Source organism: Oncorhynchus tshawytscha, linkage group LG13 (assembly GCF_018296145.1).
Source record: "Oncorhynchus tshawytscha isolate Ot180627B linkage group LG13, Otsh_v2.0, whole genome shotgun sequence".
Lineage (NCBI taxonomy): Eukaryota > Metazoa > Chordata > Actinopteri > Salmoniformes > Salmonidae > Oncorhynchus > Oncorhynchus tshawytscha.
The window spans coordinates 30,007,711-30,029,311 of record NC_056441.1 but is presented as its reverse complement, the minus strand read 5'-3'; the positions used below and the strand labels follow the sequence as shown (position 1 = coordinate 30,029,311).

At 41.4% G+C, this 21,601-nt stretch overlaps 1 protein-coding gene across 1 annotated transcript; it reads right to left on the bottom strand.

Annotated features, from left to right (window-relative positions):
• Positions 1-6,189: 6,189 nt before the first annotated feature.
• Positions 6,190-9,626, bottom strand: LOC112264662 (type-4 ice-structuring protein). The gene is made up of 4 exons (XM_024441416.2): positions 9,536-9,626; positions 8,000-8,066; positions 7,000-7,111; positions 6,190-6,744 (listed from the first exon to the last, which is right to left on the bottom strand). The coding sequence occupies exons 2-4, from the start codon at positions 8,046-8,048 to the stop codon at positions 6,543-6,545; spliced, it is 363 nt and encodes a 120-aa protein (XP_024297184.1). The 5' UTR covers positions 8,049-8,066; positions 9,536-9,626; the 3' UTR covers positions 6,190-6,542.
• Between the last annotated feature and the right edge of the window lie 11,975 nt (positions 9,627-21,601).

The window sequence follows — 21,601 nt, the reverse complement described above, 5'->3', positions numbered from 1 at the left end:
TATTCTACATTGGATGGACAAAGAGACGCGTTCAAGACTGCTTAGCGGAACACAAGTACCCCATACGGGTAGGCAATGAAGACGACCCCATGGTAAGGCACTACAAATCCTTACACCATGGTAACCCTGCCTCCCTACAAGCTATGGGTATTAATCATATTCCAGCCTCTATTAGAAAAGGGGACTGTCTTAAACAGCTAAAACAAAGGGAACGTTTTAAGATGTACAAACTACAGGCCATTAAGTACCCTGGTTTAAATGAAGATTTCTCACATTTTCTGTGGGGTTGTGATAGGTCTATTTGCTGTCATCTAGTGGACATTTTTGTCCATGTTTGCTGTGTTTTAGGGTACTATGGAATAGATGGCTCTCCTATTCTTGGCACTTTGTCCAGTCATATTCAAGGTTGGTACTACCTTTCTATGGGTTCTGATGCTTCTAGCTTGGATTTGCATTTTTGATAACATATTTACAGTATTTCACTTTTTAATGTTTATAGTATTGCTTAATAGGTGTTGTCCAATGAATGCTGTAACCACTCCCTCTTCAAATCAGGACTGATTGGAAAAAGCAGTTCAAAAGAGAACATTGTATTATAATTTCTTTGTACTCCTTGACAAAGGCCATGCAGCCGAAACGCGTCAGAGTTTTTAAACTTTGTTTCCATTGAACATGCCATACAAATAAAGGCATTTAAATTACTTATATGAATAGTGCCTTGGTCCTCCTTTCTTTTTGATGACAGATATGCATCTGTTGGCCACAGACACATTTTTAAAAAAAAGGTAGGGACGTGGATCAGTAAACCAGTCAGTATGTGGTGTGACCACCATTTGCCTAAAACAGCGCGACACATCTCCTTCACATTGAGTTGATCAGGCTGTTGATTGTGGCCTGTGGAATGTTGTCCCACTACTCTTCAATGGCTGTGCAAAGTTACTGGATATTGGCTGGTACTGGAGCACGCTGTCCTGCACGTCGATCCAGAGCATCCCAAACGTGCTCAATGGGAGATATGTCTGAGTATGCAGGCCATGGAAGAACTAGGACATTTTCAGCTCCCAGAAATTATGTACAGATCCTTGCGACATGGGGTCGTGCGTTATCATGCTGAAACATGAGGTGATGGCGGAGGATGAATGGCACAACAATAGACCTCAGGATCTCGTCACTGTATTTCTGTGCATTCAAATTGCCATTGATAAAATGGAATTGTGTTCATTGTCCTAGCTTATGTCTGCCCGTACCATAACCCCACTGCCACCATGGGGCACTTTGTTCACAACGCTGACATTAATACATCGCCCACACAACACCATACACGCTGCTTTCCATCTTCCCGGTACAGTTGAAACTGGGATTTATCTGTCAAGAGCATACTTCTCCAGCATGCCAGTGGCCATCGAAGAAGAGAATTTTCCCACTGAAGTCGGTTTACGATGCTGAACTGCAGTCAAGTCAAGACCCTGATGAGGACGACTAGCACACAGATGATTTTCCTGATTTCTGACAGTTTGTGCAGAAATTGTTCGGTTGTGCAAACCCACAGTTTCATCAGCTGTCTGGGTGATTGGTTTTAGACAATCCCGCAGGTGAAAAAGCCAAATGTGGAGGTCCTGGGCTGGTGTGGTTACACGTGGTCTGCGGTTGTGAGGCCGGTTTGACATACTGCCAAATTCTCTAAAATGACTTTTGAGACAGCTTATGGTAGAGAAATGAAGATGACATTTTCTGGCAACAGCTCTGGTGGACATTCCTGCGGTCAGCATGCCAATTGCATGCTCCCTCAAAACTTGAGACATCTGTGGCATTGTGTTGTGTGGCATTATATTTTCCCCAGCACAAGGTGCACCTGTGTAATGATCATGCCGTTTAATCAGCTTCTTGATATGCCACACCTGTCAGGTGGATGAATTATCTTGGCAAAGGAGAAATGCTCACTAACAGGGATGTAAACAAATTTGTGCACAAACTTTGAGCTAAATAACCTTTTTGTGGGTATGGAACATTTCTGGGATATTTTATTTCAGCCCATGAAACATGGGACCAACACTTTACACTTTACACTTCATCCATTTAAGAATGATGGAGGCCACTGTGGTCTTGGGGACCTTCAATGCTGCAGAAATGTTTTGCTACCCTTCCCCAGATCTGTGTCTCGATACAACCCTGTATCGGAGCTCTACGCACAATTCCTTCGACCTCATTGCTTGGTTTTTGCTCTGACATGTACTGTCAACTGTGGGACCTTATATAGATAGGGGTGTGCCTTTCCAAATCATGTCCAATCAGTAGACTTTTGAATTTACCAGGGGTCGACTCCAAGTTGTAGAAACATCTCCAGGATGATCAGTGGAAATAGGATGCACCTGAGCTTAATTTCGAGTCTCATAGCAAAGGGTCTGAATACTAATGTAAATAAGGAATTTCTGTTTTTCATTTTGAATACATTTACAGTCATTTCTAAAAACGTATTTTCGCTTTATCGTTATGGGTAGTGTGTAGATTTCTGAGGATTGTTGTTTATTTAATAATTCTCCCTGCTTCTTGGTCCTAGGCTTTGGGATAGTTAAAAGGCCAGTGCCAAAGGACCTGAAGGACCTACTGGAACATTAATAATTTAGCTGTTTGAAAACCAATTTCTCCAGAAAAGAGTTGTGTAACATTATTATCCAACAAGTTTGTAGTCATAAGCTTGATGTCATCATTGCATGCTAGGAATATTGGACCAAATACTAAACATTTAACTTATTTCATACACTATAAGTACATTTGTTCAAATACTTAACTTCTTAAAATTGGGGGCTAGATACATAAAGTGGGGAAGAACTGTGATGAAAGGTACACGATTTTCTTACGTACTCAGAGATTGATAGAGCTAGAGCCACCATATTTTACGATAAACCCTTTATATGTAACAGTATAACTTTAGACCGTCCCCTCGCCCATACCCGGGCGCGAACCAGGGACCCTCTGCACACATCATCAACAGTCACCCACGAAGCATCGTTACCCATCGCTCCACAAAAGCCACAGCCCTTGCAGAGCAAGGGGAACTACTACTTCAAGGTCTCAGAGCAAGTGACGTCACCGATTGAAACGCTATTTAGCGCACACCGCTAACTAAGCTAGCCGTTTCACATCCGTTACATATACATGTCCTCAACCATTAGCAACTGTAATTTCATTTCTAGGTTAAAGGACTTCAAATGAAATAGACAGAGAACAGAACTACCACAACGTTACTTTTGTACCTACTGCGGGCCGAAATAACACAGGCTTTGTCAGAAGGGCTTGCGAGAAGTGCACAATATCTGTGTCATGACTGTCCATGAGAATCCAAATAGGTCAGATCAGGTGTGCAATGAATAACTTCAGTCAGATCCCCTCTCACCCGTAGAGGGGGAAGGAAAAAACTAGTGGGGATTAACAACTCACATACTGTTGTAAATCAAGGGAGAAGATCCAGGAATGTGCTCTCCAAATCCACCAAAGGAATGTGCTTTGTCTCAACAAACATTTTTCCCGCTGAAACTCGTAACACTTTCAAAAGCAAATACTGGAACAACATTTCTAATGTAGAACATGGGGAACGGTCAGAGGCGATCTATAGAACACTAATGTCATTTTGTTTGTTATTTTTCTGGATTTTTGTTTTAGATTCCGTCACTCACAGTTGAAGTGTACCTATGATAAAAATTACAGACCTCTACATGCTTTGTAAGTAGGAAGAACTGCAAAATCGGCAGTGTATCAAATACTTGTTCTCCCCACTGTATGTAAGAATGCTGTTCATTGACTACAGCTCAGCATTCAACACCATAGTACCCTCCAAGCTCATCATCAAGTTGGAGGACCTGGGTCTCAACCCCTCTCTGTGCAACTGGGTCGTGGAATTTCTGACGGGCCGCCCCCAGGTGGTGAAGGTAGGAAACAACATCTCCACTTCGCTGACTCTCAACACTGGGGCTCCACAACGGTGTGTGCTCAGTTCTCTCCTGTCCTCCCTGTTCACCCACGACTGCGTGACCACGCACGCCTCCAACTCAATCATCAAGTTTGCAGATGACACAACAGTAGTAGGCTTGATAACCAACAACAACGAGACAGCCTACTGGAAGGAGGTGAGGGCACTCAGGGTGTGGTGTCAGGAAAACAAAGTCTTGCTCAACGTCAACAAACCTCAGGAGGTTGAAGAAATTTGGCCTGTCTTCCAAATCCCTGACTAACTTTTACAGATCCACAATCGAGAGCATCCTGTCGGGCTGTATCACAGCCTGGTACGGCAACTGCACCGACCTCAACTGCAAGGCTCTCCAGAGGGTGGTGCGGTCTGCACAATGCATCACCGGGGCCAAACTACCTGCCCTCCATGGCACCTACAACACCCGATGTCACAGGCCAAAAAGATCATCAAGGACAACAACCACCTTGATGATCTTTTTGGCCTGTGACATCGGGTGTTGTAGGTTCACACCACTATCATCCAGAAGGTGAGGTCAGTACAGGTGCATCAAAGCTGGGACTGAGAGATTGAAAAACAGCTTCTATCTCAAAGCCATCAGACTGTTAAATAGCCATCACTAACTCAGAGAGGCTGCTGCCTACACTGAGACCCAATCACTGGACACTTTAATAAATGCATCACTAGTCACTTTAAACAATGCCACTTTAAATAATTCCACTTTATATACCATCTGTTGCACCTTGACTATGCCACTTTGCCATCGCTCATCCATATATTCACCACTTTAGATTTGTGTGTATTTCACTACACTCACATTAACATCTGCTAACCATGTGTATGTGACCAATAAAATTTGATTTGATGTCTGGAACCGTAAAAAAAAAAAAAATTAACACAACTCTACAAAAAAACACGTCTTTCTTTTTTTACTTTCCCTCGCTCAAAACAACTTTTGTATATAACTGGTTGAAATGTTGTTGCAAGCGTACAGATTTTTTGCTGGGAGGTTGTCTTCCTCATTAGGCACATGCGTGTGTCATTACGTTATTCTAGCTTCTGTGTTATTTGAGAAAATGGGCGTGTTACTTCCGCACCGTGTTACTGTCATCATTGTTTTGCGGTGAGGACTAGATGGTATACCGCTACGAACAGAATTTACTTTTCATAGGTTAGGAGAACTTACACAGCAGGTTATGTTAATTAACATAGCAGGTTGAAATAATTAGGTAAAGGTTAGGACACTGCTTAGGTTTATGCTTAATTAAAATGCAAATATTATGCCCGAAACAACAACAAAAAAAGACGATTTATGCAATGTTGGTGTCACTTCCATCTGTAGTGTCACACACTTATCTGTTTCACCTGTGCTTGTCTCCACCCCCCTCCAGGTGTCGCCCCTCTTTCCAATTATCCCGTGTATTTTTACCTGTGTTCCTTGTCTGTTTGTTGCCAGTTCGTCTTGTTCGTTCAAGCTAACCAGCGGTTTCCTGTCAGCGCCTATCGTTTCCCAGCCTATCTTTCCTCATCTTCCTGGTTTTTGACCTCTGCATATCCTCACCCTGTACTGCCCGCCTGACCTCTCTGCCTGTCCCTGACCCTGAGTCTGCCTGCCGTCCTGTACCGTTGCTCCACCTTTGGATTACTGAACTCTGCCTGTCCCTGACCCTGAGTCCGCCTGCCATCCTGTACCTTTGCTTTACCCTGGATCTTTGACCCCTGCCTGCCTTGACCTGTCTTTGCCCTCCCCTGTTGCAACAATAAACATTGTTACCTCGACAGTCTGCACCTGGGTCTTACCTTGATTCCTTATATGTAGCTGTATACCATGTAGCGACAACCCGGTTCTCCACTGCTTTATTTCAAAACGGTAAAAACGATATGAAAATTCCCTCAGATGAAAGGTGACATTTTGTACTGACACCTCATATGAAACATTTGCTCGAAAATACAGAATGCTGGAGAAGAGCCAAAAGTATACATTTTTGTTTCACTGTCCAAATAAATACGGAGGGGAGTGTATTGATGTTTTAATCGAGGGAATGGGTTGGTAGTGTATGACCGGTGATGGAGTAAAATGGGTTATTGAAACTAGAATTCCTAAATTGAGGAATTAAACAGATTTTCAATAATCGTACACCAAACAAACATGTGAATTGATGTATGACTGGAAACTAATTTCAGTGAAAATTAATAGACTACAAATTACAAGAGATACCACAGAACCAGTTTGTTTCCAAGTTTTAATGATGTTCTGGATTACTACTCTCTGTCTTTGCATGTCAACAACATTCGTCTTGGCACATTCTTCTTGGCACAAAAATACTTTCTCTGGAGTTTTTCCTAGCCACCATGCTTCTACACATTGCTCTTTGGGGTTTTAGGCTGGGTTTCTGTACAGCACTTTGTGACATCAGCTGATGTTAGAGGGGCTTTATAAATACATTTGATTGATTGATTGACTTAAGCAGAGGGTTGGAAGCTTGTCGGGTTCTTGTTGGATTGGTTTTGACTGATTGTAAGCCCATGGAGCTGTTGATTCGGTCCGAGGTGATAAGGTTGTTGAAAAATAACTGCTTTATTGGCCGAGGGACTTGGTCTGGTCCATCACCTTGCGGAAGAGGTCTTCCATCTGAGCCTGGAAGTTGTCGACCAGAGGCTTAAGCTGGGCCTGCATGTTCTCAGCCAGGGGCTTCAGCTGGGCCTGCATATTGTCGGCCAGGGGTGCCAGCTGGGCCTGGATCTGCTGCAGCTGGGCCTTTCCATCCTCTACGAAGGTCCTGTTTGGAAGGAAGCTGGTGGTTAGTGGTCTGAATATTGACAAGCCAAAAATATTATTTGAAAATAAGATCGAAACACATTTCCTGTTAAAGCTTTTGCAGGTCATAAGCATGTTTTAATCTAATGTATATGATTGTTGCGAAGCATCCATTCTTTAGCATTATTTTTGACTGCTGTTTATTGTAAATTATGCAAAAGAATGAAGATGAGTTGTGTTTTTTTTCACAGATAATTGTTTAAAAAATGTCACTCACTCTGACTGCATCTTCTGCACTAGCTCCTGAGTGGTGGAGGTCAGCTGAGCTGACAGATCCTGGAAATACTGTGCCAGCTTCTCAACCTCGGGGGACTGTGCTGCTTGGCTTCCTATGGGTAGCCAGAGGATAACTTCATTAACATATTCCAACATTGTACTCAAACCATTTATGCCCATACAGCATACAACAGCACATACAAGACTCTCTCTACATACAGTAATTTAAAATACATGAGTTATAAATAAATCCACCAACTCTGCAATATAATATTCCTATATGTTGCATATCTCTCAGTATTGTTGTATTATACACTGAGTATACCGAACATTAGGAACACCTTTTGCCCTCAGAACAGCCCAAATTTATGGGGCATGGACTCTACAAAGTGTTGAAAGCATTCCACGGGGATGCTGGCCCATGTTGACTCCAATGCTTCCCACAGTTGTGTCAAGTTGGCAGGATTTTCTTTGGGTGGTAGACCATTATTGATACACACGGGAAACTGTTGAGCGTGAAAACCCAGCAGCATTGCAGTTCTTGACACAAACCGGTGCTCCTGGCACCTTATACCATATCCCGTTCAAATGGACTTAAATATTTTCACCCTCTGAATAACACACATACACAATCCATGTCTTAATTGTCTCAAGGTTTAAACATCCTTATTTAACCTGTCTCCTCCCCTTCATCTACACTGATTGGAGTGGATTTAACAAGTGACATCAATAAGGGATCATAGCTTTCGCCTGGATTCACCTAGTCAGTCTATGTGAGGGAAAGAGCAGTTGTTCTTAATGTTTTGTACACTCAGTGTATCGTGCACATATATGAAATATAGTTATAGAACCACATAATCTCCATACAGAATGCAATCTATGAGATTGTGTGTGTACGTGTTTTTGTTTCAGCTATGATTGTGTATTTAATTCTGAGTGCTACCACAGGGGAGAAGCTAACGACAGAGTGTTCCTTTCAAATATGAAGATTTTTCACTTACCGTGTGCCAGAGCGAGCACGACAACTAGGGCGGCAAGGGAGAACTTCATGGCTGCTGAGTATGGCACCTGAGGAGAGAAGAAAGTGCTAGGATTAGCTTGACCCCATAGGTCTGTGGAGGCATGGTTTGATCACCGGATGGCTGTGGTGTAAAGTAACTAAGTAGAAATAATTTGAATTACTACTAAGTCGTATTTTGGTGGTATGTTTACATTACTTTACTATTCATATTTTTTGACAACTTGTACTTTTACTCCACCACATTCTTAAGGAAAATATGTACTTTTTAATCCCATACATTTCCCCTGACACATAAAAGTACTTGTTACATTTCAAATGCTCAGGCTGGAGAGAAATATGGTCCAATTCACACACAACGCATTGTCATCACGACTGCCTCTGACCTGGTGGACTCACTAAACACAAATATTGCGTTTGTAAATTATGTCTGAGTGTTGGAGTTTGCCCCTGGTTGTCCGTATATTTAAAACACAAGAACATCGTGTTGTCTGTCTGGTTTGTGTAATATAAGGAATTTTATGTAGACACATAGTATTTACTTTTTATATTTTTACTCAATTATGACAATTGATTACTTTGTCCACCACTGAATTTTAGTACATTTACTCAAGTAGTATTTTACTGTGGGACATTCACTTTTACTTGAGTCATTTTATATTAAGGTATCTTTATTTTTACTCATGTATGACAATTGAGTACTTTTCCCACCACTGCCGCGTGGTAGGATTGCCATCCCTAAAGCATTTTGTGGTTTCAAGGAATTTCTCTTGGTATAACAAATAAGGGCACTCAGTGGCAGGTTTTGGATCAAACCTGCCACTCAGTTAATTCAGGAAGATTTCAAATCATAATTAATTGGTTTAATAGTAATGGAGTAATAGTAATAGTAATGGCTCCTGAGTGGCGCAGTGGTCTGAGGCACAGTATCTTAGTACTAGAGGTGTCACTACTGACCCTGGTTCGATTCTAGGCTGTATTACAACCGGCTGTGATTGGGAGTCCCATATGTCGGAGCACAATTTGTCCAGCGTTGTTAGTGTTTGGCTGGGGTAGTCCGTCATTGTAAATAAGAAGTTGTTCTTAATTGACTGACCTCGTTAAATAAAGGTTCAAATAAAGAAAAGAAAAATACCCCATACCCCTGACTCCCTAGTAAATTGCAACTTCTGCCTGTCTGAGCAAATTTGTAATGGAATTAAACATGGACTCTGTTTCATTTACATCTTTATTTGCCTTTCTGAATTCACTGAGAAGAATCATCTTGATTCATATTGACAGTTTACCTCTGAAAACACAGGAATAAAACATCTATCAAGCACTTTAAAGGTCACCTTCTCAACTACTGCTGATAACAACACCATTTAAATGAGCAGCTTACAATCTGGTTGGGAAGAAATGTCCCTCTTCAATTGAATGTTATGTTTTTACTACTAAACAACATATTGCAAGAAAATCTAATATTTTACCATATCAAACATAAGAGTTCCTTGGCAGAGAAAGAGAGAGGACCACTCACCTGAATTGCAGGACAGTTTAGGCCGGACGGTATCTTTCCTTGGGCCTCCCAAACGTCTTATAGTCCTTCAGGAACGATTGGGGCCACCCCAGATCAAGCCCCATGGCTGCGTAAGCTGAATTACTGGACTATCATTGGATGTTTGTTCTAGCATGTGACTGCAGGCTGACCCTTGCTGCTCAGCTTGCCACTGGTGTGATCCACTCTAAAGTCCAAGAGTCCCCCTCTTGCGTAGGAGTGCTGATTGCTCAAACGCAGTAGGCGTCTTGTCAAAGCATCTGGTTAAAGAAAATGTACACAGGACATTTCCTCGTGAGAAATAACACAAAACGGAGAGAATGACAACCAAGTTGTTCAAACACAACAAGAATTGCGATGGTATAGAAACATGGCAGCCACAACACAGTCTAGATGGGCCGGCCTGAAAATGACTAAATTAAGCAGTTTCTGACTGTCTGTGTAAATACCATGTTAGCTGTTTATGTTTTCTGTTCTATTTCATGTGTGTGTACTGCTTTAAACCAGATCATCTACGAATATACAGATTAACTTTCCCAATTTTTCCAAATCGAATAGATAAAAGTAAATCGATTTAAATATATTGGTAATAAAGATACATTGGTAATAGTAAAATTACAATAAAAGTAATATGCTGTAAAAGAAAATTACTAAAATTACTTATCTTTGAAGTTCCAAGCCATGGAATATGTTAGTCAGTTTCCATTACATAAAATTGTGTGACTTAAGAGAGGAGATATAGGAAGTTTATGTTCCATTGAATATGAACGATGATATTTAGGGATGATTGGGGTAAACGTTATTTACAAATGTTGCTGTGTGTGTAGAAATTGTTCCCTTGGTAAATAGAGACATTGCAGGGTAAAATCTGACTCATTTATACCAACTGCAACATTAATTAAGAAAAGGCCCAGGACCTTGAGTGCAATACTAATGTAGAATTTATACTTATACATAATATTTAATACTCAATATTTATCTCATTTTACACACTAAGAGGAGTGTTATAATTGGTTACACATGTTGAGTATTACACCATCAGGAATTTCAAACTAAACCTACATGTAGATTTTATGCTATGTACAGTTGAAGTCGGAAGTTTACATACACGTAGGTTGGAGTCATTAAAACTCGTTTTTCAACCACTCCACAAATTTCTTGTTAACAAACTATAATTTTGGCAAGTCGTTTAGGACATCTACTTTGTGCGCGACACAAGTCATTTTTCCAACAATTTTTTACAGACAGATCATTTCACTTATAATTCACTGTATCACAATTCCAGTGGGTCAGAAGTTTACATACACTAAGTTTACTGTGCCTTTAAACAGCTTGCAAAATTCCAGAAAATTATGTCAAGACTTTAGAAGCTTCTGATAGGCTAATTGACATAATTGTAGTCAATTGGAGGTGTACCTTTGGATGTATTCAAGGCCTAACTTCAAACTCAGTGCCTCTTTCCTTGACATCATGGGAAAATCAAAAGAAATCAGTCAAGACCTCAGAAAAAATGGCAGATCTCCACAAGTCTGGTTCATCCGGCAATTTCCAAACGCTTAAAGGTACCATGTCCATCTGTACAAACAATTGTATGCAAGTATAAACACCATGGGACCACGCAGCCGTCATACTGCTCAGGAAGGAGACGCATTCTGTCTCCTAGAGATTAATGTACTTTGGTGCGAAAAGTGCAAATCAATCCCAGAACAACAGCAAAGGACCTTGTGAAGATGCTGGAGGAAACAGACAAAGTATCTATATCCACAATAAAACGTGTCCTACATCGACATAACCTGAAAGGCCGCTTTTTTCTGAGTTTGCAGTTGTCTTGAATGCACCTTAAATCCAGGGAATGCCAGACTTTGATGGCAATGTTTGATGATAAAATTTGCCCACACGAAGGACCGCCGCACCAGCTTCCTGTTCAAGTGAGCACCGCACAACAAGTTGAGTCCAAAAAATGTATTGTATGCTGCTGCATATATGATGTAATATGCCAGGGAGATATGTATACTGAAGCTAAGAAAGTAATACTAAGTGTATGTTATGTAATACGCTGTTTTTTATTTTGTTTTTTATTTATCCGTTATTTTACCAGGTAAATTGGCTGAGAGCACGTTCTCATTTGCAGCAACAACCTGGGGAATAGTTACAGGGGAGAGGAGGGGGATGAATGAGCCAATTGTAAACTGGGGATTATTAGGTGACCGTGATGGTTTGAGGGCCAGATTGGGAATTTAGCCAGGACACCGGGGTTAACACCCCTACTCTTACGATAAGTGCCATGGGATCTTTAATGACCTCAGAGAGTCAGGACATCCGTTTAACGCCCCATCCTAAAGACGGCACCCTACGCAGGGCAGTGTCCCCAATCACTGCCCTGGGGCATTGGGAGATTTTTTTAGACCAGAGGAAAAAGTGCCTCCTACTGGCCCTCCAACACCACTTCCAGCAGCATCTGGTCTCCCATCCAGGAACTGACCAGGACCAACCCTACTTAGCTTCAGAAGCAAGCCAGCAGTGGTATGCAGGGTGGTATGCTGTTAGTAGCCCATGTCCCTCACCCTAATAAGTTGGTCTCTTTCCCCCTCATAACTTAGCCTACTTAGCCTGTTTTAGAGAAATATAATCATTGAATATTGTAAGAGCTTTCATTGTCTGCATATTCACCCCCTTTATTTATCCAACGGTTCTAACTTGGTGTACAGGGAGAATACTATAAGAACGGCCCATGTTCTGAATTCTGTCACTGTACATTTCAAAAGTGCTGAACAAATTGACTACGTCCTTCCTCGCTCGGTCATAAATGTCTTAATTGAAATTACAGATTGCCTCTTATCTGCTCATTGTCCCCTTATGCCATAGTTTGTACATGTCAATTGTCAGTAGAAACCACATTTGTTTAAGCAAGTCAGCCATATCAGCTATGTTTTTTTGAAAGGCAGTAAATGAGGCTAAATGAACTGTTTCACTGCCAGACAAAGCTCTGCTGATCGCCAGGTGTAGCAGTGGTAAGAATTCACTCCATGGTGCTGAAAAGAAAGCTCTGCTGTTGGGGCAGCTTTATGTAGGCCGTAACAGTTTGTGGGCACTGTTTGTCACCGTTATAGTGTAATTCATGTATTGGTTAGTGTTGTGTTGTGTAGGGGCTTTGCTTGCATGCATCTAAAAAAATGTGTTTGCCCCACCAAGATTTACATGCTAAAATCGCCACTGGTTATTTGGTGAAGATGCAAGTCCAGGATGACAAACAGAAACAGGGGAAAATGCAGAGAAAGTAGTGACAATGTAATAAAAGCTTGCGTTCTTGGGATCTGTTGTGATATTATGTCAAATACTTAAGAGATTTTGGTTGCTGTGGCAGCTAGTAACAAAATGGAAATTGTCTACGGAGCTAAAAAGGTATTTGAAAGGGCAATGTAGAATGAATCTAAAAATTATTATTTTACTGTTTGGACCCCATCCTGACAATGCTATGAAAGCTCTCTTTGAACTACCTAAGTGTATCATCACCAGAAAATAGTCATGTAACTTCATTTGATCTGAGCAGGATTCTTGCTAAGACAACGTGTTTGGTCAAAGGTCAGCTTTCTTCCTAATCTATTAGGTTATAGATACAGGTAACTGCCAAAATAAAGGAAACACCAACATAAAGCGTGTTAATAGGGCATTGGGCCACCACGAGCCAGAACAGCTTCAATGCACCTTGGCATAGATTCAACAAGTATCTGGAACTCTATTGGAGGGATGCGACACCATTCTTCCATGAGAAATTAAATCATTTGTGTTGGAAAACACTGCCTCGGGCGCCGCTCCAGAACCTCCCATAAATGTTAAATTTGGTTGAGACCTAGTGACTGAGACCACTCGCGCCCTGTGGATGGGGGCATTGTTATTCTATTGGGGATAGACAAGACATGGTAGGCAAAGTAATAGACAAAATAATTGCCTGCCCAGCACTTTTATACATGACCCTAAGCATGATGGGATGTGAATTGCTTAATTAACTCAGAAACCACACTTGTGTGGAAGCACCTGCTTTCATTAAACTTTGTATCCATCAATTACTCAAGTGTTTCCATTATTTTGGGAATTACCTTTATATCACCAACATGGAGCTGATATGGGCTGATATGCTAGATATCTCATGTATTCCACATGTGTTTTCAATAGACATGCTATGATCTGCTTCTGAAATTGTACAGAATCTTCAGGAACGTTAAAGGCACAATCATAGATTTTTCTTGATACTCCAATTAATGACATATACCCACCGATTATTGAAGAAAATAACCGTCTTTCCCCGTCATAACCCAAAATGTAAGGTTGCTTTGCTCAATTGTTTGTAAATAACATTGATATTAACAAAAATGTCCAGCTTCAAAATATGTTAAACATACAGTCTGGGATTGATTTTGTTTCTTTTAAATATATGATATAGATTTTGGAAGAATATACACTATATATACACAAGTATGTGGACATCCCTTCAAATGAGTGGTTTGGGATATTTCAGCTACACCTGTTGCTAAAATCGAGAACACACCAATTCATTCTCCATAGACAAACATTGGCAGTAGAATGGCCTTACTAAAGAGCTTAGTGACTCTCAATGTGGCACCGTTATAGGATGCCACCTTTCTAAAACAATTCAGTTCATCAAATGTCTGCCCTTCTACAGCTGCCCCTGTCAACAGTAAATGCTGTGATTGTGAAGTGGAAATGTCTAGGAGTAACAACTGCTCAGCCGCAAAGTGGTTGCAAAGTGGTTGTCCAGACCCTTGATGTGAACTGTGAACCCTATATCATCAGGCACCCCATAGTGCCGGAAGACGTGTGTAAACAGGGCAGCGGTGTGGGTTGGGTTGGAGTGAAGTTGATGGGGTTGTGGACAAACCCACTTTTTCGCTCCATGTTTAGCAGCATGCGATCCATGGCAGTTGACACTTGCTATGCCAAAGTGTTTGGTCAAAGGTCAGCCTTTTTCCTAATCTACTAGGTTATAGATATACGGTGCCTTGCAAAAGTATTCAGACCACTTGGATTACTGAAAATGTGATCGTGTTACAAAGTGGGATTACCATGGATTTAATTGTAATTTTTCTGTCAATAATCTACAAAAAATACTCTGTCAAAGTGGTAGAAAAAATGTAACATTTTTCAAAGATTAATACAAAACAAATAAATAAATAAAATATAGTCGTTGCATAAGTATTCAGCTCCCTGATACCAGAAATATGTTAGAAACACCTTTGTCAGGGATCGTAGCTCGACACCACTTGTCAGCTCTTGCCATAATTTTTCAAGCAGATTTAAGTCAAAACTGTCAAAAATTCAAGAACATGCCGTAAGACATTATAAATGCTCTTATAATGGGCATTATAGATGAAAGGCAATTTTGTTGTCATGTGCTCTTATGTCAACACAGGCTACACAATAACAGTTCTGCTTTAACATGCTACTTCAGAGGCTACAATGCAATTCATAAAGCTTTGTGTCACATATCTCAAGGCACACTATAGTGAATGTCATATTCCCCATAATTCTCCTTTGTTGTTATAGCGAAACATTTCAACTCTATATCTGACATGGTACAGGGGTCTTGTTTTTTTTAATGAAGTCAACTGTGTCATGTGTCCTTATTGAGTGTACATTGCAGGCTTATGTAAAGTGACACCAGTTTGGTGTGACATAACAAGCTTATAAACCACATCACAAGCACAGGTTCAAATGACTTAGAAAAGTCCCTGACTGAGAGGATGTGGCAGGGGGCAGTTGAGTGGGGCTTTGGTTAGCTTCTGCTGGCAGCAGCATGGGATGAACATTCGGGGGGAACAGTCTATAGCTGCACAGTGCCCTCTACTGATGCTTTGCAGGGCTGCCTGACAAAAGCCTGGCCTGAGAGCCATACGAAACATACTTTACGTATTTCTGAGCACATCCAAGACATATACCAACTACTGGTCTAGTTCCTTTAGACATAAACGATAGTAGAGAGGTTTTTTGAGAGGTTGGTCAGGGAAGATTGGTGAGCGTAATACGGGACTGTTTAATAATTTAAAAGTTGCGTGTTCGTATCGCATTGGGGACAACTGTGGCATTTTACCTAACCCTTCCCCTAACCCTTATACTAAACGTAAAACCATGTACTGGAGTGGGCCGTTTCTTGCCGGTCTTAAACAAATGTACTTTGAAACAAAAGTATCCACCTTACACACATGGTTATGGGCTTAACAAAAATAAGACATGTACGATGTCAGATATACAGTGAAAAGTATTCAGAACCCTTGACTTTTCTCCACATTTTGTTACGTTACAGCCTTATTCTAAAATGGATACAAAAATATATATATTAATTAACTGTCATACGTCAGTTGTGCAGAGGTGAGAATGGAGTCAAGCGCAGGACACAGAATGGAGTAAAATAATGTACTTTACTCTGAAAATAAATCAGCCAAAATAATCCACGCAGGGAAAACAACCCTAACACACACGACTAACACAAACCAGGAATAATCACGCACAAACCAGCAGCTCGCCGACACCGGCCTCGGGGACGACCCGGAGGACGAGGCACAGGGCAATCTGGGTGGAGACGATGAAATTCCTGCAGTAAGGAAGGGTCCAGGATGTCCTCCACCGGCACCCAGCATCTCTCCTCCGGACCGTACCCCTCCCACTCCACGAGGTACTGAAGGCCCCTCGCCCGACGCCTTGAGTCCATGATGGCTCGCACAGTATACGCGGGGCCCCCTCGAAGTCCAGAGGGGGCGGAAGAACCTCCCGCACCTCACACTGCTGGAGTGGACCAGCCACCACCGGCCTGAGGAGACACACATGGAAAGAGGGGTCAATACGATAATCAGGGGGAGCTGTAACCTATAACATACCTCGTTCAGTCTCCTCAGGACGATAAATGGCCCTACAAACCACGGACCCAGATTCCGGCAGGGCAGGCGAAGGGGCAGGTTTGTGGTCGAGAGCCACACCCGGTCTCCCGGTGCATATACCGGAGCCTCACTGCGCTGGCGGTCGGCGCTCGCCTTCTGTCGCCTATTGGCCCGTTGCAGGCGTACATGGGCAGCGTCCCAGGTTTCCTCAGAGCACCGAAACCATTCATCCACCGCAGGTGCCTCGATCTGGCTCTGATGCCACGGTGCCAGAACCGGCTGATAACCTAGTACACACTGAGTGGCGGGAGGGAGTTTTGGGCCATCTCTGCCCAGGGGATGAAAGTCGATCACTCCCCCAGCCGGTCCTGGCAGTAAGACCGCAGAAACCTGCCCACATCCTGGTTAACTCTCTCCACATGCCCATTGCTTTCGGGGTGAAACCCTGAGGTCAGGCTGGGTCCATGAACGTTCCATGAACACGCTCCAGACCCTTGATGTGAACTGTGAACCCTATATCATCAGGCACCCCATAGTGCCGGAAGACGTGTGTAAACAGGGCAGCGGTGTGGGTTGGGTTGGAGTGAAGTTGATGGGGTTGTGGACAAACCCACTTTTTCGCTCCATGTTTAGCAGCATGCGATCCATGGCAGTTGACACGTTCCTCAACTGGTACCGGAGGACTGGGTGCACCTGCTGACGCCATATTATGGTGCGTGATTCTGTCATATGTCAGTTGTGCAGAGGTGAGGACAGAGTCAAGTGCAGGACACAGAACTAAGTAAAATAGCGTACTTTAATCAACGCAGGGATAACAACCCTGACACACTTGACTAACACAAACCAGGAATAATCACGCACAAAACATAATTGGAACCAGAGGGTTAAATAGGGAAATAATAATAACTTAATGGGAACCAGGTGTGTACACTCAAGACATAACAAATGGAAAACAGAAACATGGATCGGTGGCAGCTAGAAAGCCGGTGTCACGCCCTGACCTTTTATGTCTCTATTTTGGTTTGGTCAGGGAATGAGTTGGGGTGGGCATTCTATGTTTTGTGTTTCTATAATTTTCTATTTCTATGTTTTGGCCAGGAATGGTTCTCAATCGGGGACAGCTGTCTATCGTTGTCTCTGATTGGGAACCATACTTAGGTACCCTTTTCCCACCAGTGTTTGTGGGAAGTTAACTTTGTTTGATGGCACATAGCCTGAAGCTTCACGGTTTGTTTTGTATTGTTTATTGTTTTGTTGGGGTCATTTTAAATAAAATAGAAAATGTATGCTTACCACGCTGCACCTTGGTCCAGTTCTTTCAACAGCCATGATAGCCGGTGATGACGGAAGTCGTGACATCAATCTACACACAATACCCAATAATTAAGAAGCAAAAAGGGTTTTATTCTAAAAATGGATTAACTTATTCTAAAATGTATTTTAAAAATAAAAATCCTCGGCAAACTACACACAATACCCCATAAAAAAAACTGAAATACCTTTTTAAATAAGTATTCAGACCCTTTGCTCTGAGACTCGAAATTGAGCTCAGCTGCATCCTGTTTCCATTGAGTATCCTTGAGATGTTTCTACAACTTGATTGGAGTCCACCCGTGGTAAAGTCAATTGATTGGACATGATTTGGAAGGCACACATCTGTCTATATAAGGTCCTACAGTTGACAGTGCATGTCAAAGCAAAAAACAAGCCATGAGGTCGAAGGAATTGTCCGTAGACAGAATTGTGTCGAGGCACAGATCTGAGGAAGAAAGAACCCGATGGTCACTCTGACAGAGCTCCAGAGCTCCTCTGTGGAGAAGGGAGAACCTTACAGAAGGACAAAAATCTCTGCAGCACTCCACCATTCTGGCATTTACGGTAGTGGCCAGACGAAAGCCACTCTTCAGTAAAAGACACATGACAGCCCACTTGGAGTTTGCCAAAATGCACCTGAAGCATCCAACAAGTGCTCAGCATATGTGAGAACTCCTTCAAGACTGTTGGAAAAGCATTCCTCATGAAGCTGGTTGAGAGAATGCCAAGAGTGTGCAAAGCTGTCATCAAGGCAAAAGGTGGCTACTTTGAAGAATCTCAAATATAAATTATATTTTGTTTTTTTGTTTAACATTTTTTTGGTTGCTACAAGATTCCATGTGCGTTATTTCACAGTTTTCATATGTCTTCACTATTACTCTACAATGTAGAACATGAGTAGGTGTGTCCAGACTTTTGACTGGTACTGTATATTTATACTCCGGACTATGACATTGCTTGTCCTAATATTTGTATATTTCTGAATTCCATTATTTTACTATAGATTTGTGTGTATTTTTGTGAATTGTTAGATATTACTGAACTATTGGAGCTAGGGGAAAAAAGCATTTTGCCGGCAATAACATCTCCTAAATAGAGTCTAAATAGAGCCTGTTTCCTCTCTAAGTTTCTTCCTAGGTTCCTGCCTTTCTATTGTGCTGCTACATCTGCATTGCTTGCTGTTTGGGGTTTTAGGCTGGGTTTCTGTATAAGCACTTTTTAACATCTGCTGATGTAAAAAGGTCTTTATAAATACATTTGAGTTGATTTTGATTTGTGTATGCGAGCAAGAAACTTTTTTTTCGATTTGAGGTACATCATCCAATTCGTATGATACTGTATGACAGCTATTCCATTCATAATGTAACCTAACATAACGTGCACTGATTGTACCCCTTTTGCCATCAGAACAGCCTCAATTCGTTGGGGAATGGACTCTACAAGGTGTTAAACACTTTCCACAGGGATGCTGGCCCATGCTGACTCCAATGCTTTCCACAGTTGTGTCACATTGGACCATTCTTGATACATCTGGGAAACTGTTAAGCATGAACAATTTGACACACTCAATCCGGTGTGCCTGGCATCTACTACCATACCCAGGTCACATATTTACGTACAGAATAATACAAATTGCCCTGAGACCACGTTGCTGACAGGGAACTTGAAAAATTTGTTCACCTCTCTCACTTCGAACTCACTTCTACTCACTTCTGTTCTCGATTGGTTGTGGGACAGCATATGGGGCAGGTAAGAGTCATTGTAATGTGGATAGGTGGGTAGTATCTCGTGACAGATAATTAAATAATTAAAACAGAGGAAAGATTATGGGTTCTGGCAGGGCCGTTTCAACCTATTGGGCTATAGATCAGGCCTTATTAAATCATTATGTTCTCCAAGCACTAATATTTGAACTGCTTAGAAGGAAATGCTTGTTCACTCCGGCTTTAAATTATAGCATGATAGCCTACAAATAGAACTGAAAAATTTGAATGTCCCTTAAGAAAATGTAAGCTTACGTTAGTCATCTTTGATCTATGGTCTAGTTAGATGTATAATTGGTATAGCTGGTTTAGATCTAAAATCGAGTTAGTCTAAGTCTATCGTCTAGTTAGTAGAAGGTCTGTCTAGCGCTGGTCAAGCGTTATAATTTAGGGAGTGGTTAGTTGGTGTACTGTAGATCTAAATCTACAGTAGGAAGTTAGATGTTGTGTTTGTCTAGGGCAGGGTTCCCAACCACAGATGGCTTTATGTGGCACCCCAACTTCTGAGCCCCTCCCCCCGTACTGTAAAAACGCAAGGAAATCAGCTCCAAGTAATTTTATTGTTCCCAAGTATTCCTACGCATAATAGAGAGACGTGATCATATACAAATGCAAGCAAGGTTTGAAATGATTATGTTTTAGTCAAATATTATATCTGTTTGGGCTTCTTGCAGTCAGTGTGCAGTCAAAATTTTCTTTGTAATTATGCTCCTGTTTTTAATTGGTTAAAACTTCTTCGGGATTGGTGTCCCTTCCGCAGGACAGTTGAGCTAACGTAGGCTAATGTGATTAGCATGAGGTTGTAAGTAACAAGAAAACTTCCCAGGACATAGACATGTCTGATATTGTCAGAAAGCATAAATTCTTGTTTATCTAACTACACTGTCCAATTTACAGTAGCTATTACAGTGAAATAATACCCTGCTATTGTTTAAGGACAGTGCACAATTTTGAACATGAGAAGTTATTAATAAATAAATTAGGCACATTTGGGCAGTCTTGATAGAAAGTTTTGAACAGAAATGCAATGATTCATTGGATGATTCTAAAACTTTGCGCATACACTGCTGCCATCTAGTGGCCAAAATCTAAATTGCACCTGGGATGGAATAATATATTACAGCCTTTCTCTTGCATTTCAAAGATGATGGTACAAAAATAATACAAAAGAATGCTTGTTTTTTTCTTTGTATTATCTTTTACCAAATCTATTGTGTTATATTACCTATATTCCTTTCAAATTCCACAAACTTCAAAGTCTTTCCTTTCAAATGGTACCAAGAATATGCATATCCTTGCTTCAGGTCCTGAGCTACAGGCAGTTAGATTTAGGTATGTCATTTTAGGCAAAAATTGAAAAAAAGGGGGGAATACTTAAGAGGTTTTGAAATTATGTCAAAAATTAAATCTGAGAGGTAGATCTCGGCTTGAATTTTGACTCAGAAAGTGATCTTGACTCAGTAAAGGTTGGGGACCACTGTTCTAGAGTTTTCCCTGTTAACATTATCAACCATGTTTCCCTTTTGTCTGTAGCAATTGTGATCTTATCTACGCAATATTAACCACTTTCAATGCAACATACCAAAACAAAATTAAGTACGCGATATATTTTGTTGTAGGCAGAATGCGTTGGAGTAGGATTCTATTGCCATAACACCCATGACTCAGCCCATACTCCACACAGACCGGTGTGGCATGAACAATCAGAGCTGCAGTAGGCCTATATGCAAATAGACCATTGCCATATATGGATCTGTGCCATTTACTATGAACTGGACAGTGTTTACAGTATAAGCGGCCATGAGTAGATGCACTTGTTTTGTAATCAAAGTGGGAGCTGCACATTTTGCTCATATCCTTTGCTAGTCAGTTAGTTAGTTATTAGCCCAGTTATAGATCATTTGTAGTCAGCAGTAGGGGAGTGTTTACTTCCTACAAGAGCACTACTTGGCCACAGGTAAAACTGTAACTTAAAGTGGGTACAGCCTCAGTGTTCACAGTAAACGTGTGCTGGAAGTTTTCACAACTTTAAGTTTGCTATCAGCAGACCTGAAATTCAGTCAGTGGCAAAACAAATTATC

Excerpts from the sequence above, each read along its gene's own strand:
- LOC112264662 (XM_024441416.2), bottom strand. The coding sequence starts at position 8,048 with ATGAAGTTCTCCCTTGCCGCCCTAGTTGTCGTGCTCGCTCTGGCACAC. Across the intron at positions 7,112-7,999 it reads CGTGCTCGCTCTGGCACACG|GAAGCCAAGCAGCACAGTCC; the intron begins GTAAGTGAAAAA and ends GGCTACCCATAG. Across the intron at positions 6,745-6,999 it reads GTGCAGAAGATGCAGTCAGA|GACCTTCGTAGAGGATGGAA; the intron begins GTGAGTGACATT and ends CCTTCCAAACAG.